Below are 26,488 nucleotides of genomic sequence, written 5' to 3' on the forward strand. Positions count from 1 at the left end.
GCATGTAGTACGCCTTGTCCTACGACGCCTCTGATCATCCATATAGTTATCGGACAGTGCCGTCACTCTAAGCGTCCTGCAATGAATCGTGGTTTTGATGGCAGCAAATATCATAAAAAAAATCACCAGAAGGAATTGTGACCTGGAACTGGAAGTGGGATTTATTTATCGACGCGTGAAGTTGTGCACGAGTTTTGAAAAAGTAAATCATCATTTCCCAGGTCATTGTGGCCAAATTGTGGCCGTGTGGGATGTGAGAGAGCATGATACGGATCGAGTTGGGAATGATGTGTGCTTACTGCTTACGATTGTAACAAAGACGAACAATATTTTATTAGATGTTATTTCGGCTTTACGATAATCAAATCGAAGAGCTGGCGGCTGGAGACCTGTGTTATCGGCCATTCAATACTTGAGCTTAACTATAAGCATGGTTGTAACCGGAGGGAGTTCAGTGGAAGCGCTGGCGAGTGACGCTCGCAGCTACAGGACTGGTGGCAGCGGAAGCCAACTGGTTGAAGTTAACTGGAACTGAAGCACTGGCGAGTGACGCTCGCAGCTACATGGCTGGTCGCGGCGGAAGCCCACTGGTGGAAGTTAACAGGAGGTGCTGGCGAGTGACGCTGCAGCTACAGGACTGCTGCAGGCGGATGCCCACTGAAGTTAACTGGAGGTGCTTGGGAGTGACGCGGCTACAGGACTGGTGGCGGCGGATGCCCACTGGTGGCGCTGGCGAGTGACCCTCGCAGCGGGTGGTGTGATCAACCACGTGTGATTCTTGGCCACTTATCTGTGACTTGAAATAAGCCAGGTGGCGGGGTAGTGGAGGTGGGATTTATTTGTCGACGCGTGAACTCGTGCACAAGATGCGGAAAAGAAAATCATTTTTTCATGGGTCAATGTGGGGGAATCTGAGAGCATAACACGGAATGATGTTGCTCATGAATATAACAAACACAAACGATATTTAAGCATAGGAATAAATTGATTGCAAAAACTACGAAAAGAATGAGTTTTAGACGGGACGCATAAAACACTACCATATTATGCCCTTATACACCACGCAATCTTTCGACGAATCTTTTGCTTTGATCGCATCATTCACCCCCTCAAAATGTCCTAAGTATAATTAAAAGTTCATGCACACACACGTGGAAAGCGACTTCTTCTTAAGTTTATCTTTGTGTAACGCTACTCGCTATTCTTTATTTTCTTTTTTCGTTAAGATACACTGGCTATACATGGATGTGCACTAGAATCCGGAAAAACTTTAACTTTGTGTATCGTACCAACTTTTTGAGTCACTTTTGCCTATATGCCCTACTGAATCTACCCTGCTTTCCGGTTCTTCATTACTAAATCTTGACAGCATTGTGACATGCGAGTGACTGAACAGCAATATTCAAAAGTGGTTTTTACCAGAGCATCTGTTTGTGACAAAATCTAAGGGTGCGACACTTGGCCTCTATCGTAGTACATTTTCCACTTTTATCAGGTGATCACAACACATCATACAATAGACACACACTAGCCGACGGAGAGCGTCGAGGGGTTGCATGAAACCGCTGATACCAGTAACAAAAAATGGATGGAGAGATCAGAAAATTGGATATTTTGACAATTTTCTTTACTTTCTTTTAATCAAATGCAGTGAAACTTTTACAAATAGACCATAGGGCCCATGGCTTTATGTATAGGTATATGGTTGGCTAAGACGAGTGTGGTCAAGAGTGAGGGATAACTTTTAAAGCAGGGTTTGACAAAATAAAAGACGGGAGCTTGTGTCGCTAAAAAATATTATTATCGCCATTTGGAACAGAATTATTGTTGGCAAACTCACCTTGTTGTGTTTCGGGCATTGTGGCTCCGTGAAGACAAAATCAAACATGGAAATGTTATGTGTCCAGGTAGCCTTGGTCCTCTGATGGGCCTGTGAAAAGGGTTAAAGTGTTAGAGCGGTACTGGTAGCAGCACAAATACCAAGTAGAGTACAATAAAGCAAAAGTACATAAATGTACCATCAAGCAGAAAACATCCATAAGAGCCAATAAGAGCCACAGTCTCAAGATGGCCCTCGCCCCAGCATGAAAGCGGCAAGCTTTCAACAAGCTGTTGCTTTGGGAGCACTTACGCTGATGCAAACTTTGCACAATTCCATATTGCACTGTTCGCATGTACCGGCAGCATCCATCCGTTCACCACGTTCGTCGCACTGTCCGCAAAACTGGCCGCATTGCTGCACGTGCTCTCGTTGCAGTAGCTCTTCCACCAAAGGATGATCGAGCACCTCGGGTGACGTAGTCATACAAAGACCGCATTGGAAGCCTTCTTCTGTAAGACAGGTGTAAAATAGGAAGGCTTGTGTCAAGCTTGTGTGGATACATCTTTGGTTAAAGTGAAAAGTCATTTCATAATTACATGCATTAATACCAATTCCTTCCACGGCAATGACAACTTGAGAAATAACTAAGAAAAAGTGATGTGAAGCGCTTTGGCATTTAAAACTTCAAAATAGGAATTGAATTGTCTAAGTCGAAATGCACTTAATTTCAGAATTTCAGAAAATAAAGGTTAATGCCTAATGGTTTTAAAGACAGTAAAAACGGAATTAAAGCACTCACCAGAATTGCCCTGTTCTGAACAGCGAGAACAGACTGTGTGAAGACAGCTTGGCAGCAACTTCGGTGTGTGTTCCCCATGCTGAAGGAGCACACCACAGGCTGAACAGCTGAGAAGGCCTTTCACTCGCGACACGGCCTCCGTGGAATCTTCTTCAATGATAACGTCAGCCGTCTCTGGGTTTGTGCTTGAACATGGCTGGCCGGGGCTATGAATGGCCGCACCCGTGGGTGGCTGGGCCTCGCTGGATGCGCTGACCACCATCCTCTCTTCGTCGGGCGTGCTCGACAAGCGGGGTTGAGCATTTTCTCGTGACATTCTGTAAAAAAAGAAATGCAGCAATTAACGAATCACTGGCAGTAACACAAATTGTGAACCATTGGCTACACAGCAATGTCCATATTCATAAAAAAACCTTCAAAGATATGTTGTCACCCACCTCTAGTCTACACGATGAAAATTACCTTCTAAACCTGCATCAGCCGTGGCACTCTCCTCAAGCACGTGCTCGTGAATGACAGCAGCCGGCGCCGTACAGACGCTGATCTGCACGCTATCATACAGCAAAGTGCAGTTACAACGGTGATAGGTACAGACAGGAGCGTCTCCATACCACAATTTCAATTGTGCCTTGTCATGTCACATGAGCTGCTATGCACACACTACTAGCCATGATGACTAGCGACCGTCCGTTGCACTGCAAACAACATTCAACTTGAAAGATAAGCGAGCAATTTTATCCAGTGGAGTAAATGACATCTTGCGAAAGTGGAGTCAGTATCGGTAACGCACGCACACTTTACCGGACCTTTGACCAGCTATGCGGTCGTAACATATTCTACTGTCGATACACCATTGCAGTAGTAAAAAGTAACGGTGTATTGCTATTCAACAAACATCTGGATCCGCGCGCAAATGGCGCGAAATTGTGCTTAGCCTCCCTGCTTTTCCGAACGCCCATATTTCTCGCCGCCGCTATTTTTATCGAAGCCGGGCGCCGCAGGAAGTATGGGTACTTGCAAAAATGCCCCTCGCTGGAAAGATCGCGATCAGGGTCGGGACTTGTTTTTCTTTTCTTTTTGGCGCCTGGACGACAGTGGTCATTGGGGCCCAAGGGTCGCAACTTAAAACCATCACTTGTCACTACTACGACCACCAGTCAAGAATATACTACCTGGTTATAGCCAACCTGGTGCGCCACCGAGGCTCACTTATGCAGACAATTACCGGGGTTACATGAGCAAGTAAATGCGTATCAGGAACGGATTTTCCTATTCGCTCACCATTGTAGTCCGTTTCTAATGCGTATTAACTCTGCTCATGTAACCCCGAGCAATGCTTATCACCAATGACAGCCCAAAGGCCAAAAGGCATCTTCAGATGACATGCTTAGAGTTGACGTTGTAACTTGGATTCAAACATCTCAATTCCAGACGAAGAGCTTCTTTCCAACGGAGCCCCTCCAAACAAACCTCGTGGAGACTTGAACATCTTGCACAAAAGAAATGTCGCCCATCCAATGGTCCCAATGCGATATCGACATGAAAACGACAACAGACACTCACGAAATAATCATGAGGCCATCATGCTCAGAGAGTCGGTGCAACTTCGCACGCATCATAATACTACGCACTTTTCTATCGCCAATACGAGTTTAAGATAGCATGCCCACAGGTTTATAAAGAAATGAACATTTGATTAAGCCGTGCGAGACGCATCATCCCTTCATAACGATTTTAATCAACATTGTACTTTGATAAGCGAGCACAAATTCTTTATTACATCAGGATTTCAAGAATGTCTCTCCTATCCCGCACAATTTAATCTAAGTGCACCTTCACGATGGTTGAATCACAATCGTCAAACAAAATGTAGTCAACAAAAGCTTGTTACTTACTGAATCTGGGAAGACACCGATTGCGCACAAGACGGCTATACCGAAGCACTTTGGATAGGGAGGATGCACATTTTTTAAATGCAATGACACTTTCCGCCGTCTCACTTACCGCAGTTCATACGCCTCTCACGCTTCCCTGTCACTCGGCCACCTCATACCCCAACCGCCGCGCGTTCCCGACTGCTGCCGTTTCCCGGCCTGGTGGCGCGGGAGATGACGTAATCGGCAGGTGGTACGCATGCGCGCGGCTGTGCCAAGACCATATTAGGGCATGACTTCAGCCGTCGGCGCTGATTGGTCAACCGACGCGGCGGAATTCTCGCCAAATATGGACATATTCCAGAGCGCGCCCGGTGATTGGTTGGCGGCTGGCGATGTGCTGCTAAAAATAACCGCCAGGCTGATACCGCAGGTGATAGCGGCGGAAAAGGGCGCGGACTGGATGGCCCTAGAGATCAAAAGGGGCGATAGCCGTCTCAAGGTTACATTTGCAGAAACTGATGGTTGTGCTTGTCATTGGAGCCGCTCTGTGCTGATAAAGCTTCCAGTGACTCACAGCCAGGTCAAGATAACAACTGGAAGTGTTCTCTCGGTCTCCTCGGAATTCGGATAGTGCCATACTTCAACATCGATCAAGGTCAGTCATGCTGATTGAAATGTGATCGATTTAATGCGTTCGTTCCTAGAAAAAAAAACGACTAGTCGACACTTGCTAACTTAACAGAATGATCGGTCAGTGCAATTGCTTGATTATCTCGGGTATTTTCTAAGGGGATAAATGTTCCTTTTCTTACTAAATATGAAACATCCAGTCAGACAACGCGGCTAACTTTTTTACTCTGGGTAAAGTTTTTTTTGACAGATTGTGGAATTCGATCACCTTTCTTTTTATCTATCCACCACGGCATTCCTCAATGATTGTATTGTTGTTTTGTGCTCGTCATACAACTTTTTAGCCGATTTAGCTGTAAAAGTGGAAAAAACGGTTACGGTTAGGCAACCCACTCTGTCCTTACTTAGGTACTAGAGATGTCAATCGGATACCAACATTTTGGTATACCGATACCAAACCGATACCAACTTGGTATTTGGTATTTCAACCCTCCTATATTTGGTATTTTGTTGGTATTACGAACCCTCAGTAATATATAAGAGGCTGATAAATTGGTATAAATTTGGTATTTGCCTCATGTTCCTAGGTTGGTTCGGTTTCGGTATTTCCTCACGGTTTCGGTTGGTATTTGGTTTGGTATCGGTATTCCGATTTTCTATAAATGACATAACTATTAGGTACTGATTTTCTTGGAAGATTGGTTAAAAAAATCACGATTCATCACGGGTACTACAAAAGATACCGCGAAGTCCAGACCCCGGCATCTCCCGGCCAGTCCAACCTCCGAGGTCCAAAGTCCATATGCCGCTCTGGCGCCTCGTCTGTTTTTCACTGCTGGCTGGCCCCAACGCCCGACCGGAATCGACCGCCCCTTGCCCAACTCCCCTCCCCATCCCCACCCCCTTTGACCGCTACTGGAGCTCAAGGTGACTGCGCAGTTGGCGGCCGTCCAAGCCGCCAGCCAATCGCGTCCGTTCCCATGCGGCCCTGCCGCTCGGCTGAGTGCGCGCCGCCTTCAGGGAAACGCCGAGCCCAACCGCGTGCTGGCAGGATGCCAGGTGGCGGCCGCCGCCGCGTCAATGCCGCCGGCGGTGAGAGTTCCGCTCGGCGCGCGCTCCCTGCCGGGTGGGTGGCGGCATTATCCTGGAAGTGGCCGGCGCGGCGCCGCCGACGCAGCCACAGGACGGAGGGGAACGTGGGTCCGAGTTTCCAGGTCTGACAGCAGATGGCACTACCCACCAGAGCCCTAATAAACGGCTGACTGGGTCCACGACCACGTGCGTTGCGGCTAATATGGGTACATTCTGATGTAGGAGTATTTGGTATACACTGTAGGAGAAAGACTTAGAAACATTTTTTAATCAGATTATTTTATTAAATATAAACCAAAAGCAAAAATATATTTCAAAATATAAATTACTAGTATGAGCCATAAAAGAACGGCCATTAACCCGTGCCCCACTGGTGGGTCTATTTAACCCGATTTAACCCTATTAGTGGCGGTTTTTTTTTTCATCCACCCCTCAGGTTTTTCGGGAATATCTCCGAAACCGCTGAAGATTACAGATTACAGATTACAGATTACAGATTACAGATTACAGATTACATGAAGCTACGATGCTGAAATTTTCTGACTTTTCCTAAAACTAAATTGGGCACATTCCCTGAAAATTTCAAGTTCATAACTTTACCAGGGGCGGCTCCAGAGCACTAGGAATTGGGGGGTCCTATTCGTTAACCCGGCAGGCGGTGGGCCTACCAGCCACCTTCCGCGCGGTGGGGGGGATTTTTTTGCCCCCCCCCGTATCTCCGAAACTACTGGACGGATCCGGAAAATTCAAACGGCGTTCGATAGCCCTGTGAAATTTGCTGTAGGAAACTAAATTTCATTGACCTCGGGGTCACCGATGACGTCACAGGTCAGGTCAAAGATAAAATGTTTCACCGTTCACGGGGCTTCTAGGGAAAGCGCCATAACACCGAGTAAAACGTATTTTGTCGAAAATCAGCGATGAGGCGTGAGTTGTCTAGTACATATGTTGCTATTAGAGGTCACTGGTCATACCAGGTCAGGTCACAGGTCAGGTCACCAAAGGTCACCAAGGGTCACCAGTACTCACCACATGAGCCCAACTTTACTAAGGTTATGCGATGCATGTTTTATGGCCAGTTTTTCATTTCCAACTCAATGGTGTTGGTTATAAGACCATCAGGTACGGTTTAGGTCACTTTCTGGTGGAGGTCAGGTCAAGGTCAGGTAAAAAAAGGTCAAATTTCAAAGTTGATATTTTTGCATAAAATGGGTGTTGATTCGATGCAGCTCGTCACGGGGAGTCTAATGGTGGTCTTTGTTTTGCGCTAGGAGGTCTAGAATTGCTAAAAATTGAGTTTGAAAATTTGACGTCATCAATTTTGAACAGTTTTTTCGCTATAACTTGGCCAAAAAAAAGAGGTATCGATGTCAAATTTGGTATGTAGATAGAAGGCCGTAGGGACTATCACCTATATTCCGGTTTTTTCGAAAGTCAAAAAACTTTTTGGATTTTTTGGCTATTATATTCAAAAAATCTATTTTTTGAATTTGAGGGGTCAAAATCCAAAAAATTCGAAAAACCGAAATAGCAGTTCTGTAGTCCTTTTGATTCCACACCTTTTATGTCCGAAACATTTTTCTGTATCTCTAAAGCTGTAGGCCTGACAGCTCTTCCCGCGAAGCCTTTTTTGGGTCGAAAATGGCAAAAATGACGTCACTCTGACGTCATTAGCGGGTGACGTCATTAGCGGCCAACCTATCATAGCCTTTGGAAAACTTTTTGGTCACCATGTGCGCTAGCTGCTCCCGGGAGGGTACTGAAAGTTTGGTGACGATCGGCGCAGCGGTTCTCGAGATATATTGAAAAAAAAAACTAAGGGGTGGGGGGCAAAAAAATGCCCCCCACCACCTGGAAGGTTAAGCGAGTCATTTGGGCGAAGATCACGATGCTGATGTATTATAACTGCATGCATAGGTGGCGGAACGGGGAGGGCACCGGGGCACCGTGCCCCCCTTTGATTTTGGCATTTTAACATTAGCCCTATGGGCGTTGCATGGAAAGAATGGGACCAAAAGTCGGCAGTGCCCCCCCCCCCCCTTAATTGAGGGTGTTCCGCCGCTACTGACTGTATGCACCAGTTTTACGAACAGTGAATGAAAGGTATCATGTGATAACATATACAAAGTTATTGTGCATCCTCTTTTGACACGTTTTTGCTATAATAGGCGGAGCCAGGCGTCCAAAAAGGGGGGTTATGTTTTACCTCCCAACATAGGTGCCCTGACACCGCCTATGCATGACCAATACAATTGTCGTTCTCTCACAAGAAAATTGTAACATAACAAGATCATTACCATTACCACCCTTTTTAGAAACAATACCAACAAAAACCTTATTTACTATACTTTTTGTGTACCCCCAATCTCAATGATCTGTATCCGCCTATGATTTTTGAAAATGCATATTTTTAGGATCCATGTGAATTCCTGGTTCATTCTCTATCGATCGGCAAAAGTTGCGTTAAGATTGGTTCAGAAACCTGGCCGTGATAAACAGTCTAAAATGTATCTGCAATTTGCCCGTTTTTACCCCCCTCTACCCCCTATTGACATTTTTTGATTTTTATTTTTTAGAAATGTAGATCACGTTGAGCGAAATCGAATGCCGTTTGAATTTTGAAAATCGGCCCGTTAGATCTCGAGATATCAGGGGGGGGGGGGTATAAACAGCCCATCCCCTGCCACTAATAGGGGTAGCCAGGAGCCTGCCACTAATAGGATTAAAGCCCGCTCCTTTTTTTCTGCAGCATCTTCTGAACCACAGGACGTATCAACACGAAACTTTCAGTGCCTTCAGCCGCATCAATTTGACACCTCTTGTCCAGACAGAGCAAAATTTTATGTTTTCCGAACAGGCACTGTTTAAGTCGCCAAAACGAGCAAAAACTGGACCTGAGAAAATCGAACTTCGACTTATTTGAACAGGCGATTTCTTCCCGAAAAGTTCCGTTGGCACATTTTGAAGCTACACCATTTTTGATGCATTTTAAGACAAATGAAGTCCCGATTTAAAACAGTTACTTTCTGAATTAAAACAATTGACAGGCGGGTTAAAGCATGTGACATTCAGCTTAAAACAACTGACATGCTATTTGAAATAAATGACATGCAATTCAATCATACAAATGTAGGTGCGCAAAGGCCGCAAAGCTATGTTGAATAATTACGTTTTAGTGCAAATAGAATAAGCATTGTGTTCCACTACATATTTGCAATTTTGACAGTTTGTAGAATTTGAACGTAGCAATGCTTCACTGGATCCCGTTCGTCCACGAAGCTGCCGCCGAGGAAGTAAGTAAGTAAGTAAGTTAAACTATACCATGGACAGAACCGGCTACTCGATTTATGCCTCGGTAACAATGAAAACGAAGCTCCCTCAAATTCGTTGACGCCTGAGGGTGCCGTCTCTCATCGCACATTATTTCCTATTCAACAGAAACGATAAACGATGATCATTTCGAGCCTGCAGTCTAGACTTGTTCACGTGCCCCATGCCCACAGCTCGTATCTTGATTCGATCTGGTATCTCGCCTGTGGCCGTAAGACGAGCACCTACCAGTGCAATTTAGACTGTGAATACCCGTATGGCTGATACCAATGCGACATGAAATGCCAGTGCATACCTACCTACGTCTCAACAGCCCAGGGATCAGGCCAGGATTACTGAAAAACTCAACTCTTTGTCGACCTTTGATGTGTGCATATGTAATATGTTTAGGTGCACTGGTTACAGCTTACAAATTTCAATTGCTTATGGCTGTTGTCATAACTCATAATTCGATTAATTTAATCCTCGGACCTCGGGTGCCGCCTCAGCTCATCGGATCGCTCGTAAGTCGCTCATATCTCATGTCATATCATGTGACATGCTATGTAACATACAATATACATAGGGCCATTCATATCACTTATATTCCGTTTTTCTTGAGTTCGACGCTTTAGGGCCTCGAGTTCGACCCTCACTGTAAACATCTTCTTGAACACAGCACGAGATTTCCTGAGAGACTGGCTGGGAAAACTGGCTGGTGCACGTGGGTGCACGCAGGGTGCACGTTTTATTGTAGAGACGAAAAAATATTTCAGAAATGTGTTTTGAACACCGATGAAGTAGCATAGTGTTAAACGCCGTGCGATTGGTTGATTGATTGATTGGTTCAGTTGTGTAATTCCCGACAAGTCGAGTATCACTGTGGAATCGCAAATATAGGCAAATACTCATTGCGAGTCGGGGAAATGGAAGTCAACTACAAGAAAGGATTAGAGCAAGTTTGTCATCTGTGAAAAGCAACGTGCGCTAGCCAGTTTTCCAAGTAAGTCATCTGACAAATCTCGTGCTCTGTTCACAGGGACGTTTACAGTGAGGGTCGAACTTAAAAAAAAAAACTATGGTCAGCAGTTTATTGACCATGCCGGTAGGTTAGGGGTCGGCAAATGTTGGGACATGCCTCCTCTGGGTCAGTGGTGAGCAGGTCCCCCCGGGTGGTGCGTCTTTTTTGGCGTCTGACATGACCATTACCCCCACCATAGATAACATGAATCCGTCTGAATCCGACAACTATTCATGTTATCTATGTCACCCCACCTATCAGACCCCATTGCTTACACGGCAAAGATCACGCATATTCCTATGCTTTCGGTAGCTCTATTTTCTGCGTATCAAATGGAACGCGATTGACCATCGCACTTATACAGGGGCAGGTACAGGGGTAGGTAGGTAAAATCAACTCTTAAAAACGATGAACATTTTTTTTTTCAACAAATTGCTCGGGAAATGAGTAGCGACCTGTGACCTCTTTTCAGAGACCGTGGCAGGCCAGAATGGCAACTGGATGCAGTTCACATATACACCACATTATCTATTCGTGCGAGTCATGAATTCTAAAAAGATAATTATTTTCCCAGAGACCCTCATTACCCCTGCCGAAGTTCTCCGTTACCCCCAGAAGTGTTGGTATGAAAGTCTGTAACTTTTTATAATTCAGTCTGTCTGAACTGTGATAAAATATCCTTTGCAATCGTTATATTCGTTAACACACATCCTTCCAAAGTCCATCCGTGTCCAAATCCCCCACATCTCTCTACCCACAGTGTACATAAATATATAAATACCACGGTGACTATATAAATACCAAGTCTCTACCAAGGTCATATAATCTCGCCAGAGACCACATTGACCCAGAAAAAAACTTTCCACATCTCGTGCACAATTACACGCGTCGACAAATACGTCGTACTTCCACTGCATGAACACTACCGCATGATGGTACGCTCTATTGTTGATTAGTTTTTTCCTAGGGGACCGGTCAATTAGTAGTAATTAGTAGTAGTAATTAGTACGCTTTATTATTGATCAGTTTTTTTCCTAGGGGACCGGTCAATCAGTAGTAATTAGTAGGGGAGGACCGGCCAGTTAGTAGGCCTTTGCCAATTTCATCCACGGCCATGCCTTCGATGCTATGTTTGTGGGCGTGGCATATCTGCATATAAAACTCAAGGTATAAAACCGTTTTTTATGCTTACGGTGCACGACGCGTGAATTGCATCCAACGCGTCTTGCCTATAGAAAGAACGGAGTTAAAGGGCCTGAATCGCCTTGCACGTGTTTGGGTCTCTGGAAATGTATGGTTCGGATAAAATGTGTGTGAAAAGCTGTGAGACAAATGTTTTGGGATATACCTAAGGCACTATAAAGCATAGGTGGGCACGATCCGTTCCTCCGTTCCGGAACGCCGTTACAATTTTTAGGAACGGAGGAACGGACTCGTTACATTTTAAAAAGGGTAACGGACCAAGTAACTTCCGTTACATTGGTTGTTCGTTCCTCCGTTACAAGTTAACAGTTTAGTCCGTTCCTTCGTTCCTCCGTTACTTTTCGTTGTCCGAGCGGGTTGATCTTTCAGCTAACCCACAGACATTAATGCAGCAGCGGAATAGTGGATTATTGAGCAGCCCTGACTTGAAGACGGAAGATGGCCTCAGTGTACAGTGTACTGGCCTTCCGCAATAAGCCGGCGTTGCAGTATGTGTTCGCAAAGTTCAACACGGGCGTCCCTTCAAGCGCCTCAGTAGAGCGCATGTTCTCAATGGGAAAAGATGTGCTACGTGCAAAAAGGGCTACCCTCTCAGAAAGTGGCAGCGGAACATCTTCAATTAAAGGGACTATCCCACCTTTAATTAACATGGGGTTTGAGTTGAGATAGCCAAGTTTGCGGCGAGGTTCAGAAACCACTATCTATCTAGGTTGCAACCCCCGCGGCCTCTTGGTGTTGAAGAAATTCGTTCCCTTCATTTGAAAATGGGCCTTGTACAAGGCCCTATCTTCAACATGGAGCGACCGTTAGTGTGACGTCACCTCGTTTAGTCATTCTGATTTAAATGGGTTTGTTCGTTGAAAAATCGCTTAAAACTTGGTCTGAACTTTGTTGTGGTGCCTACAGAGTAAAAAGAATCAGCTTTATGACAGTAATGTGGCCTGGGGAAGGAGGTAATTTTGGGCTGTGACGTCACATATTTGAAAGTTTGTGTTTGGAATATGGGAAGCCTAAGATGTTTAATGAAAAATAAATGCCAGAACCGTGTTCCTGGTCATCCAATCTATAAAGTCGGGCACAATTTAACTGGTTTTAACAACATTTTAGAAGGTGGGATAGTCCCTTTAAGGGAGAGGGGGGGGGGGCACTGCCGACTTTTTGTCCCATTCTTTCCATGCAACGCACATAGGGCTAATGTTAAAATGCCAAAATCAAAGGGGGCACGGTGCGCCGGTGCCCCCCCCCCCCCCCGTTCCGCCGCCTATGCTCTCAGATGCCAACCTGGAACGTCTAGTGTTCGTGAAGTGCAACCGGCATCTGGCCGGGGACAAGTGATGCGCATCAGTACCACCAGACGTTCCAAGGTTTAGTGTCCAATCAGTGCCCACTGTCTTGGTAGATTTGGTGGGCATTCCGCTTTCTCGGTAGGTTTAGTTTGTGTCAGAATGGTCTCAAAAATGTTTGAAATACCCAACATTTTAACGTTTTTTATTTTGCTGTAACGGAGTAACGGACTAAAAGAACTTCCGTTACATTATATACAGAGGAACGGAGGAACGAGTAACGGAAGTCACGTTTTGAGGGAACGGAGGAACGAGTAACGAAGTTACAATTTTGGGGAACGGTGCCCACCTATGCTATAAAGGCACGTGGCACGTGCGTCAATGGTGGTTCTACTTTAAATCCGTTCTTTCTTTATTAGGTTTTTCAGACTATAGTTGCAAAATTCTTTCTATGCTTCCTTATTCATTTTCTAAACGCTTCCTTATTCATTTTGCTTCAAAAGGTAAGCGATGAACGTGCACGAAAATCCGCCTCTATCTGGTGATCTTTGGACATATTTCTTTACTTTGTCCATGCGCTGTGTGACTGGCAACGGTAGTCATGATCGACGCGGTGGTGACATGTGGTCAAGTATACGGCTGTCGCGGCAGCTGACCGGACCCGTCCCAGTCGGACACACAGCGCATCCGGCCGTCACTGTATTCCGAAAACCACTGACTCCGGCCGCCCGGCTCGCGGCCGACCCGAGCACCACGTGACCGGCCCAGGCCAAGGTCACCTGAAAGGCGCCGCATCAACAGGCGCGCCCTCGACATTTCCCCCCTTTTCAAAAAAAAAAAAAAAACGAAAACGTTTTCTACACAGCACAACAAAATATGATGCAGTCACACATAAGTACAACAGAACAGTTGGCGCACATAAACACCCTGTTTTCGACGTTTCCGGTTTCACACAGGACACTCAAACACACGCTTCATATTTCGCATGTGCGTACGACGAATGCGACCCCGATCATCCTGTACGTCTACATGGCGACGGCCCACACGTTGCACTACAACATAAGGTCCCAGCCAAGGATCATCCATCTTTGACCTAGCTCCAAAATTTTTACACAACACGCGGTCACCAGGTCGATATTCTACATCCTTAGCTCGGTGCCGCCGGTCATAATAATGTTTGTATTCACACATTCGCTCAGACTGCCGCTCCCGAGCTCGCTGGAATACCTCCGATAATAACCGCAACCTTTCAGAAATGAAATCATCTGAGTACTTTCGCACTGGACGAGTAGCTAAATCAGAAATAGGGCTATGAGGGTATCGTAAAAAGTACAAGAAAAATGGGCTGAATCCGTGTGTCCGGCATGGCTCATTGTTCAACGAAAACAGGATTCCCGGAAGGAGCAGCTCCCAATCGGCCCCATTGGAAGACGACAGTGCTCTGAGACGCCGTTTAATGTCTAAATGTCGCCGTTCAATTTTGCCCACTGCCTGATGGCAATAGCCCACACTGACTCTGGTCTGAACCCCAAAGAAGGTACACATTTCTTTAACCCTGTTATTTTTCAAAAGGTTCGAACCAGCATCGCATTCCGTACGCTCAGGCGGACCAAACGTCAGAAAGTGATGAGCTAGTGCATCAGCTACACAGTCCGCCGAACCCGTTTCTAACGGGTATGCACTAACAAATCCTGAAAATTTGTCAATACAAGTAAGCAACTGACATTTTGATGAAATGGTACTACGAGGCATAGAAACGATATCTATGACTAGGACCGCATTTGGGCAATCAGCCCCCTGTGGTATCAAAGGCGGATTTTGAGGGCGTGTGTCCTTTTTCTTGCTGCAGCGTCTACAGCTACGGACGTATTCCTCACAAAGACGTTTCATACCTGGCAGCCACACCCGGCGGCGAAGTACCTCGCACATCTTACCCGCACCGCAGTGCGCCGCTGTGCTCACGTCGTGATGACAGCGCAGAAGCTCGAACCGTTTGGCCGCCGGCCACACGATCACAGGCGTCGTCTCAAACTCGCGCTGATATCTGACAAGCACCCCGTTCTGCAGCGAGAATTCCGCTATACATTCCCGTCTAAGCGCCACGGGAGTGGATCGAGGCCATTTACCATGCCGCAGACGGTGAGCGATGGATCTGCAGTCCCTATCATGTTTTTGGTACCAAATCAGCGATTCTCTGGTAAGCGACAACTGCGATAGAAAATCTTCAGAAATCAGGTTAATTTCCCCTGATTCTGAATCCTCGTAGGCTTTGCCACGACGATCTGCTTCAACAGGAGTTGCAAAACCAGCACCTCCGTCGCCCACAGACGCCTCTTCCCTCGCCGGCTGAGGATCCGGTGCTGTCGGCCCGCACCGGCCTGAAACACCGCTCTCTGTGGCGGCACCATCCGCGGCAGCCGGACCCGCCGCGCTGCCGCGCCCAGACGCCCGTCTATCGCCGCCGGAGGCGCCACAGCCGCGCTCCGGCCGGCTCAGCGGCTGCCTTGATGCACCGCCCTTGTCAACCCCCTCCGGGGGGGAGTGAACCGAGTCCTCGTCTGACACATCCTCATCTGACACAGACATTTTCCCGTCAGTCCGCTCATGAAAACGCGAAATTGCGTCCACATGTTGCATTTGCGATGCAGGCCTATGCTCGGTTTCGAAGTGAAATTGACTCAAAAATGCTCTCCATCGAATCAACCTCGGGTTCACGCAATCCTTGTTTTTCAAAATTTGTAGGGCGCTTTTACAATCACAAAGCCACTTAAACTCCGCGTCGGCTAGATACTTGTACCACTTTTTAACCCCTTGAATAAAAGAGAAAAGTTCCAACTCGAAAATGGTCCACTTCCGTTGAGCCCGGCTATACCTGTTTCCACTGAAAGCGATCACCCGCTCTCTGCCATCAGGGAAAATCTGTGCGAGCATTTGACCAGACCCAGTGGACGAAGAGTCCGTATATAGGAGAAAAGGGTAGCCCCTCTTTGGATAGCTCAATATTCTATTTCCGCACAGCTCTGCTTTTAGATTATCAAAACACCGAGTTAATTCATCATCCCAATAATACTTCTCGGCGTTGCATAATTTTACCAGCGGCTCGGCTATACTTGAAAACGAGGGGACATATTTTCTAAACCAAGAAAATAAACCAAAAATTCTCTTCGCTTCTCTTAACGATTCGGGGCGCGGCATGTCCCGGATCACGCGAATCCTTTCCGGATCCATCCCGATCCCATCTGGGGTAATCAAATGGCCCAGATACTTAAGAGATGTCTGAAATAATTTGCATTTCTCAGGCGCTACTTTCAATCCTGCTGACTGTAGCCGCTCAAACACAGTATGAAGTAACTTAAAATGGTCTTCTACGGTCTCAGACACCAATAGGATATCGTCACTGTAAAGGTAACATCCTTCAATGTCCCCCAACACTTTTCGCATTGCAAGGTGCAAGAAGTACGAAGACTGCATACACCCCATGGGCATTCTCCGAGGGTAGTACGTCTTACCGAGTGCGTGGAATGCGCAAATCTTGCTCGACTCGTGTGACAACTGAAGACACCAAAAGGCGTGGCGCAAATCTAGTGATGAAGCCACTTTCCAACCTCCCAGAGAAAAGACGAAATCATCTATTTCAGGAAAAACAAATCGCTTTGGTAGCAAGCATTTATTCAGCGCCCTTAAATCCTGTACAATGCGATATTCATTCGAACCCTTTGGAATCAATAAAATAGGACTGTTCCAGTCCGCCGGCTCACCTTCCTCTAACACCCCGCAGGACTGTAATTCATCAAGCTGAGATTTTAACTGCTCCTCCCGAGACCAAGGAATAGGATAGGGCTTGACAAATTGAGGGCTTGTTCCTGACTGTAATTCTAAATTTACGTCATCACCCCTAAACTTGCCAATGTCAGCATAGCCGCGAGAAAATACCTCCGGGAATGTAGCTAGTAAGGCGGCGAGTTTGTCCCTTTGTGCGCCTGTTATCGGGTCACCTATCACAAATTCCGACAAAATTTCATCTGTGTCCTTGCCAACAAACCGCCCATCATCCGCCGAAACCGAGTTCACCTCAATGTTGGGCTCATCGGCAGGCTCGCAGCCATCAGGAGCGGCAGCGGCGTCACCCTCACACATATCAACATCTGCGACTGCTTCTGCATACCCGATCACACTCCGCCTGTGCATTGTAATCATCTGATTAGTGCGATTCCTAATGTATATTGGAATCACGTTGTCGGAGAGGGGTTTCAACAAAGCATCAGCCACTTCTACGTTACTGGACCGCTGTCCAACGAAAAGATATTCCGCATCCGACAACTTCCGATCTATCTTAACCTCTAGGCACACCGCTGAACGAGGGAGAACATTGACAGCCTTTTTCAGCCTTAACTTAATCTTAGCACTTTGAGAAGGGGAACAATTAAGAACAACATGGTTATCAGACAAAAACCGCCACCCGAGCACAACATCATGGGTCAGGTTGTGCACAACAACAAAATCAACACCTGTCAATGTTTCACCATTCCCCAGCACGTCTACACTGAGACGACAGGTTCCCAGCGTGTTCAGACTGTGTCCAGAAGCAGACACTAATGGGACGGGCGGCTCCAGTTTCGCGTTAGGGGCGAGGACACTGAAAACTCTACTGTCAATGAGATTTTCTGTCGCCCCGGTGTCTAGAAGGCAATCACTCACCGCGAAACCGTTGATGTTCACTTTGGTGATAGGAAGGTTTACCACCGTCCGCCCCGGCGCACGTTTGGGCAGTCGCGTTTGAGATGCCCGAAGCCTCTGCACGCATAGCATTGCGGCGGACGTCTGCGCTGGTGCTGTTCGTCCTCTGGTGAGGACGAATCCCGCCCGTCGACCGAGGACCGGCCCCCGGCCCGCCGGCCCGGCGAAGATCGCGGTGACGGGGCGCCCGAAGCGCCGCCGCCCGGTGACCGGCCACGTGAGTCACCGCGGCTCCGCCACTCGTCACCAAAGGGCCGCCGCCCCGGGGAGCGGCCGGGAGACCGGCCACCTCGACCCAGCGGCGGGCCTGGTGATCGTCGTCGGAATCCACATCCGTCGCGCCCCGGAGGCACGTTGTAGCGTCGAGAAGTCGTCACCCGGTCCACGCTTTGACGCCGATCCTCCCGGGCTCGAGGCGGCTCCGGCCGGCCGTCGTCGGCCGCGTCCACAGCATCACACTCGGCCCAGTGAACTCTGGGCCCCTCGGCCCTAACACCGCCGTCCTGAAGAGCTTCCTCTCGCAACAACTCGTCGACAGCTGCCTGAAACGTCGCAACACCCTGGCGAGAGAGGAGGAGCTTCTCCTGGTCACTGAGGCCCACCAGCAGATGTCGGTAGAGAGCCGCCTGATAACTGGTGCCACAACAGTTTTTCACTTTCCCTGTCGCGTCGAAAAACTCGGGACATGCCAGCCGTATCATTCTCTTCACTTCCAGAGAATACTCGAGGGCCGACATGCTGCCCTTCTTGAGGCCGCTCAGCTGCGTGGCAGCGGCCGCTGTAGAGGTAGTAGAAAAGGCGTGACGAAGGGCTGTCGTCACCTCTGCCCCAGCGGCTGCGCCCTCGACGACTCGCTGTGCCAGTCCGCGGCATCTGGCTGCGATTATACTCGGCAGCTGCGACACCGGAATACCACCCAAGTGAGATAAGCGCTCACACTGTTGAAGAAACGACTCCAGAGACGTTGAGCCGTCAAACAGCGGAAAATCCCCAAGTGCCACTCGCATCACCGGCTGGCTGCCAGCGTCGGCTGCTTCGTCCGGGTTCCCCATGGCCGAATATCACCGAGACACTGTCTAATAGTCACAGAAAGCGGCCACACCGACTAACAAGACCGATCCCACCGCTGCCACCATGTCGCGGCAGCTGACCGGACCCGTCCCAGTCGGACACACAGCGCATCCGGCCGTCACTGTATTCCGAAAACCACTGACTCCGGCCGCCCGGCTCGCGGCCGACCCGAGCACCACGTGACCGGCCCAGGCCAAGGTCACCTGAAAGGCGCCGCATCAACAGGCGCGCCCTCGACAACGGCAAAACGTCCTTTATTTGCCCATCGGCCATCACACATTATAACCTTGAGTAAATAACGCTGTCAGGAGCGCCAGGTGGCGGGCCCACCAAACATTGGTACGTTTGTCGTTCAGCGAGCTTATTGCCGCCTGTATTTGCTGACCCGTGGTAATTTAGGCCGTAGGGGTACTCGTGATGGTCCTGTCACTACCCCCGTCCCCCTCCTTCTCTGTTTTGTATGCTAGGAGAAGGTACTCTTCATGACAGCGGTAAGCTGGAGTGTCTCCCAGCCTTTTATCCCTTGCCACCCGGACCACTGTCATTCCAAAATATTTATAGTACTTTTGCATTACTAAGTTACATTTGTATCACTAAGTTACATGCATCGTGGTTCAGGAAATGACTCCACCATCTCGAATTAGCGCACTGGTGGATCCAGAAAGTCGGTCTTGGAAGCTATGGGGGGGGGAGTACCCAAAAAAGTTTCTCCAACTTCCCCAAAACTCCCCGGATTTCGATTCCTTACGCACTGCTAAGCGGTTTATGTAAAACAAACTTCTTTATAAAAGTTCTTTTGTTTTCTTGCCATTCTCAAAAAACCGCAAAGCGTGTTGTTGATTTCGGGCGCCGCGGGGGAGGGAGGGTATTTGTCCAAAATCCCCTCCCCCCCCCCGGATCCGCTAGTGGCTATGAGTAGGATATGGAGCCGTGGAGTGCAGTCGGAGCCCAATTCAGTGCACCCTGGTTGGCTTGCAGACGCCGAGTCCCGTTTACACTCCCCTCAACGGTTATATACTTGCCCGAGGCGGATATGTCTTTTCAGCCAATTTGAGGCTCCATCAACAGGCGATTGTGACGCACTGTCCCGACTACGCTGCCCGCACGTCTCTCAATGAGTCTCAAGTGCCCACAAACATGTCCAAAATCTGGTTCAACGTCGCTCTGAAGTGTCCCGGTAACCTTCATGTGTCGTTCATTCGTCGGCTGCGTTGACCTGCGCCTGCCTTGAAATGTCGACCCCTCCTCAAATATCGTGCAAAACATATGTAAACATCGGGCCAGTGCCGTCACCTACGTCGATTAAAACAGCAAATATCGAACCGGCGCCGCTTTGCGCCGGTCACCCCACATATGTCAATCACAAACAGTAAATATCGGGCCGGCGCCATTTTGCGCCACCCACTTTACAGCGATGTGGTCCGAAGTGGATGGCCGGTCCATAGGCTGTTGCCTTGATTTTGATAGTACCTGGAGCGTTGGAGTATGAGCATTCCCTTACCTAAATGCAGCGGTGGCGCCCAGTCCACCGGCGCCCTGGCTGTTTCACCCCGATAAAGTCGGCTGCGCTCATTGGAATAACGGCCCTCGTCCACCATAACCATCCATTTACAATGCTCACTTTATAGACAGTCAGAAGGTTCGGGTAATATCTATTAGCTAGTAATGATTCTATCCCATAGGGTCCTTAATTCTGCTCATCGCCCGCGATCATTGTTATTTCTATAGTCGTCACCAATCAGCATCCAATCAGCATGAGGGGGCTGCGTTACGCCCAGCTCAAGACACTGTCTGAAAAATGTCATTGGGCTTACGTGAACTCTGATGCGTTATAGCTACTATTGCCGCGGGGTATACAGATATTATGCCGTTGCTTTTTGACATCGTTTGTCATCAGCAAGGCCCTATATACCGTCATCAGATGTGTTTGACGGCCTTCTTTTGGTCTGCCATGCCCAGAGCTAGAATTGATTCTCCGTGAATATGATCAGTAAATCAGGGCGATGATGAGCTGAGTGTTTATCGAACTAAGAATGTGTCGTATACGGGTAGTGTCGGGCGTCGCTGGGCGCTGCGCTGGCACGGGACCGGACAGGTCGAGAGACCGCCGGTTGGCAGACAGTTCAGTGTCGTTAAGCGTCCTCGAGACCCAGACAGGCGCAAAAAATAGAGCCAGACGGCGAAAAAAGAACGGGGACAGGTTTAACGTAACTGGAGATTGGCGCCTGCGTCGCGGGAGTGGGAGAGGGTAGGGTGGACTTGGCTCTTACACCCAGAAGCGCAATTGCCACGAGAGGTTGGGTTTAAACTACATAGTGGTGCTATTCGGAACTTGGACCTTCGAAATTCCTATTTTTCCAACATCCAATGCTGACTAGTTGGGCAAAGGCTGCAGGCTTTGGACAACATTGGACAATCACTTGCTTCACCTCAGTATTTATATATATATATATATATATATATATATATATATATATATATATATATATATATATATATATATATATATATATATATATATATATATATATATATATATATATATATATATATAAAGTAATCGTATTTGTGTATATCATTAATTCGGGAATTGAAAGCTCAGCTTTCGGTATGATAACCAATTTTGGGCTGGTAAAGGTTCATTGAAAGTAAGTTAACCTGCGCCCCACTGGGGTCTGCGTATAACGCGCCCAACGGGGGGGGGGGCTATTCATAGCTCCCCTCCCTCCTCACTCCGAAACTACTAGGCCGATCGTTAAACTTCAAACGGCTTCTGATAGCCCCGGAAAAACTGTCGAACGAAACCTTAGTTCATTGACCACTGACGAGGTCACCGATGACGTCACAGGTCAACCCAAAGTAAAAGCTATCGATGTTTGGCTTGTTCACATTTTGGACTCTGGCCGCCGTCTTACAAGTTAGATCAGGCTCATTTTTGGTTTACACACTCGTGAAGAGATGCTTTAGATACCCTGAGGTTACCGAACTTGTACTTTGATTTTCAGGTCAGGGTCAGGTCATCACCGATCACGGAAATCTTATATCCGTCGGTGACGTGACACATGTTTTATGGTCCATTTAGGTCATATATTTCGAATTCGATGTCGTTTATATCATTCGAGGTCATTTTGAGTTGAATTTAGCATAGGTCAGGCCACTTTCAGGTCAAAAAGGTCAAAAAATTTAAGTTGAAATTTTTCAACAGAAAAGGTGTCTATCGGATGCAGTTTGAGTTCAGGAACACGATGGTGCTGTTTATATTGGTTTACTACGTACTGAAATTTTATTTGAAGAATTTATGATTGTGAAATATTTGCTATAATGCGTATAACTTGGCCATTTTTGAAGATATCTGGCTAAAACTTGCTAGAGTACCTAAGCCATAATCAGGTATCTTATCACATGTAACTATCCCGTTTTTTCGAAGTCAAAAACTAAAAAAAAGATAAAAAGAAATTTTGAATTTAACTATATATAATTTTCAAAATTTTCAAAAATTTGAAAATCCGAGCTTGCAGTTTGACAATGCAATTTATTCTTAGTCCTCCCATGCAAAGAAATTGGATCTAGCTAAAAAACTGAGCTTTTTGGAGCGATTGCCGTGGTTCAATGTTTTGCGTCGAAATCGGCCGAGCATGACGTCACTCTGACGTCATTTCCGGCCGTCCTATGGTAGCTACGAGTTTCATCTTTCGACACAAGGTGTCAAATTGATGCAGCTGAATATACTGAAAGTTTGGCGTCGATACGTCAAGCGGTTTAGAAGTTATTGCAAAACGTGAGGAAGGCTGTGAATAGCCCCCCCCCCCCCCCCCCCAGTGGGGCGCGGGTCAAATAACAGCGTTCAGTGTGAATTATTGCGTAGTTTTTGGACATCTTTGGTCAAAGGGCTTAGACATTTTCGGGCGGACAGTCGACGAAAATACCGTTCTTTGGACGGACATTGGACATACGTTTACTGAAACTGGCACCATTACCTTAAACTATTGCGTAATGCATTACATAAGCAATGAACATTACCTAAGCACTACCTGGATTCTGTTTACCAGCCGCCTGTCAGCTTCACCATCGAGATGGAATGACAAACCTCATACGGCAGGGGTCAGATTCTGCCCCCCACCCCCCCACCCAGCGGGGCGCGGGCTAAGATCCATACACCTATCCGCATAATCAGGCGGCTGGTGGACAGTTGAGCTGTCTTGCGGCACAGCATAGATGCTGGCGCTCACAACTAACGCCATCTAGGAACAAGAGTGTAAACATGCGCATAGCATGCAACGCTGCGTATTTAATTTGATTAGGATGCAAATAAATACTACAGACAACTTGCATATACCTTTGGAGATCACTGTCAGTTCGCCCATTGTTTCCGCCATCGGCTATCCAGCGGTCTTGCGAGCGTGGTGTGATGAGGCCTTGATAAGACCTGTCTTACGGTATCTGTGGACTTACCAGTATCTGTGGCCTGTTTCCGTGAAATTTAGGTGTACCTATTTGCTTTGCAACAGAATGCGATTGTGTTGAGCTTGTTCACAAATGTACCGCTATCGTCTTCAAAGCGGGTATTGTTCTCAAAGCGGCCTGCGGCTACTATCTACTGCAAGTTTTTTTCGGAATGTCCTGAATGATGAAACTGAATGAAACATCAGTTAGAAGTTAAAAATGACAAATTGAACAGATAATTGCCACCCATGCCCTGTCTTAATGTCTTTATGCCCCTGAGGTCGTGTCATGTAATGAAATGTCGCCAAAGTTTTTCTTACCATAACTTTTGATAGAGACATGCTAGACGATGAAAACACCTCAGATGTGTTCAGTTGGACGATACGGATCGACTGATATGCAACATGATCCTTACCAGACAGGTCATGACCTTGACCTGAGATTAAATTTTCGAAATGACTTCTCGATGTCAACTTACCGTTCATTCGACGCGTCTCGACGAGAGGAACACGATGCTGGCAAAAGCAGCGTCGTTGCTCTCTTGAGTCAAAATTTATTGCTGAAAAACTATTTGAGCCATTTCGATGCATCCTTCCGCTTCGCTGTCTGGCGTGGCTCCCTCTGCAGTGCGCTTTTGATCCCTAGACCCTAGCCTACTTCTTAAGGTTAAGCTACACTATCAGTGACTGTCCAGGAAATTACGTGCGTGATCTGCAGAACCGTGATTGCGAGACTCCCTTGATATCGGTTTCTGCGATTTTCCAGAATTTCCGTGAATTGTTGTACGTTGACGTATTAATAACAACTAATGGATAGTTTCGTAACAAACGCCTAAATTTGCAATTTTCTATATAATTTTATCAATAAATAACTTGTTTAGTTAATCAAACATCAAAAACACATTAAAATTAAAGAAACAATTATTAATTACGTCACTTGCATTCATACGGTGCGCCACCAACTGTCTCATATCACGTAATCTCGCAGATTCTGCAAAAAAGTTCGTAGCTCTGAACTTTATATCGGTACGGAACGTCCTGACCGTCCTGACTATCCGGCATTTCCTGTACTGAACGTCCGGGATTTCCTTGACTGAATCTGCGTGACCCCAGTGTAGCCGACCCTGTGTACTTCCTATCAGCTGAACTTCATCAGCGTACCGATTTTCTGCAAAACCCGCAAACTCGCAGATCACGCACGTAAGTTCCTGGACGATCACGCATAGTGTAGCTCGGCCTTTACTTCTTTTTCCCGATTACTTACGATTACGGTTACTTTTTTCTCGAAAAAGTTCTCACGCATTCATTTTACCCTCTTAACTTCTTACGTTAATTTCTTCAAGACTGGTTTGGCTCCGAGTTCATTATCGAAGGTCTCACGTGAGTTTTGACAGCGTCAGCGTCTGGCCAATATTTTTTTACCCCTTATATATTCACTTTCAAATTATGCTCGGTAAATACATGGAAATTGTATCTTCAAAAACGATCATTCTATGATGACGTCACTTGTGGCAGCTGGCACCTAATGTCCGTACGTGGCACTAAGTGTCGACGAATTTTTAGGAAAACTTCGTTTTCACTTTTACCAAGGTCAGAATCCAGTCTTTTACCAAGGTCAGAATCCAGTAGACGGTTCTGTCCATGGTAGGTATACATTACATTGCAATTTGCAATGCACGTTCCACAGAATGACATCACCACTGTCCTAATGTCTAGTTCTAAAAAGCACTTATGGAATGTATCAGGAATAATTCACATGTTAAAATCAGGTTAAAATAAGGCGACTTTCGATTTTCTCAAGTTCAGCTTTTGGGGCGTTTCACTGGCAAAAACGCGTGCTTAGTCGAAAAACGTACTTGAAGCCCAATCGGTTTTGAAAAAAGTACTTTAATCGCGTATCTCTTTTTCGTGCTGAATTGAGCCAATGATGTTCCTCCTTTCTGACAAACACCTGACCGCCTGATGGTAAACGCCCTTGTCTTTAGTAGGCATCTATAATCAATTATAATATATAATTATAATATAATAATCAATTATAATCAATTATATCAATTATAATTATAATAATCAATTTATATGTTTACTCATGCGTCCTGAAATGCACTTAACCCTATTGGTGGCAGGCTCTTGGTATACCCCTATTAGTGGCAGGGGGGGGGGGGGCTGTTTACGACCCCCCCTTGATATCTCGAGATCTAACGGGCCGATTTTCAAAATTCAAACGGCATTCGATTTCGCTCAACGTGATCTACATTTCTAAAAAATAAAAATTAAAAATGTCAACAGGGGGGGTAGAGGGGGGTAAAAACGGGCAAATTGCAGATACATTTTAGACTGTTTATCACGGCCAGGTTTCTGAACCAATCCTAACGCAACTTTTGCCGATCGATAGAGAATGAACCAGGAATTCACATGGATCCTAAAAATATGCATTTTCAAAAATCATAGGCGGATACAGATCATTGAGATTGGGGGTACACAAAAAGTATAGTAAATAAGGTTTTTGTTGGTACTGTTTCTAAAAAGGGTGGTAATGGTCTTGTTATGTTACAATTTTCTTATGAGAGAACGACTACAATTGTATTGGTCATGCATAGGCGGTGTCAGGGCACCTATGTTGGGAGGTAAAACATAACCCCCCTTTTTGGACGCCTGGATCCGCCTATTATAGCAAAAACGTGTCAAAAGAGGATGCACAATAACTGTATATGTTATCACATGATACCTTTCATTCACTGTTCGTAAAACTGGTGCAGCATCGTGATCTTCGCCCAAATGACTCGCTTCACGAATAGGACCCCCAATTCCCAGTGCTCTGGAGCCGCCCCTGGTAAAGTTATGAACTTGAAATTTTCAGGGAATAAGCCCAATTTAGTTTTAGGAAAAGTCAGAAAATTTCAGCATCGTAGCTTCAGCGGTTTCGGAGATATTCCCGAAAAACCTGAGGGGTGGATAAAAACAACCCCCCCCCTGCCACTAATAGGGCAGTGGAACTGCGCCTGATCGGCTGAACGGCATCTGCGGTTTTGGTCCTAAATATCAATTATATATGGCTTTTTTTGGTAAAACTCAGTTCCCGTTTAGGTACTGATTCAATCCCATATCACGTGACTTATTCTGATCCCTCTCCTCCCCACCGGCATACCGGATACTCTGCCCACTTCCTACCGACGCCTCCCTCTCCATCACACACACACACACA

General features: G+C 46.7%; 1 protein-coding gene across 4 annotated transcripts in view; it reads right to left on the bottom strand.

Annotated features, from left to right (window-relative positions):
• Positions 1-4,716, bottom strand: part of LOC122389659 (histone-lysine N-methyltransferase 2D-like) — a 33,650-nt gene extending 28,934 nt beyond the window's left edge. For all 4 annotated transcript variants that reach the window (XM_043381885.1, XM_043381883.1, XM_043381884.1 and 1 more), the window contains exons 1-4: positions 4,626-4,716; positions 2,622-2,938; positions 2,132-2,331; positions 1,841-1,930 (exon numbers count right to left, since the gene is read on the bottom strand). In XM_043381885.1, coding sequence (XP_043237820.1) covers positions 1,841-1,930; positions 2,132-2,331; positions 2,622-2,937 — 606 coding nt within the window. In that variant the 5' untranslated portion in view covers position 2,938; positions 4,626-4,716. The remainder of the gene's footprint in view (positions 1-1,840; positions 1,931-2,131; positions 2,332-2,621; positions 2,939-4,625) is intronic.
• Positions 4,717-26,488: the final 21,772 nt, after the last annotated feature.

The sequence above is a fragment of the Amphibalanus amphitrite genome, unplaced genomic scaffold (genome assembly GCF_019059575.1).
Source record: "Amphibalanus amphitrite isolate SeventyFive unplaced genomic scaffold, NRLGWU_Aamphi_draft 000367F_arrow, whole genome shotgun sequence".
Lineage (NCBI taxonomy): Eukaryota > Metazoa > Arthropoda > Thecostraca > Balanomorpha > Balanidae > Amphibalanus > Amphibalanus amphitrite.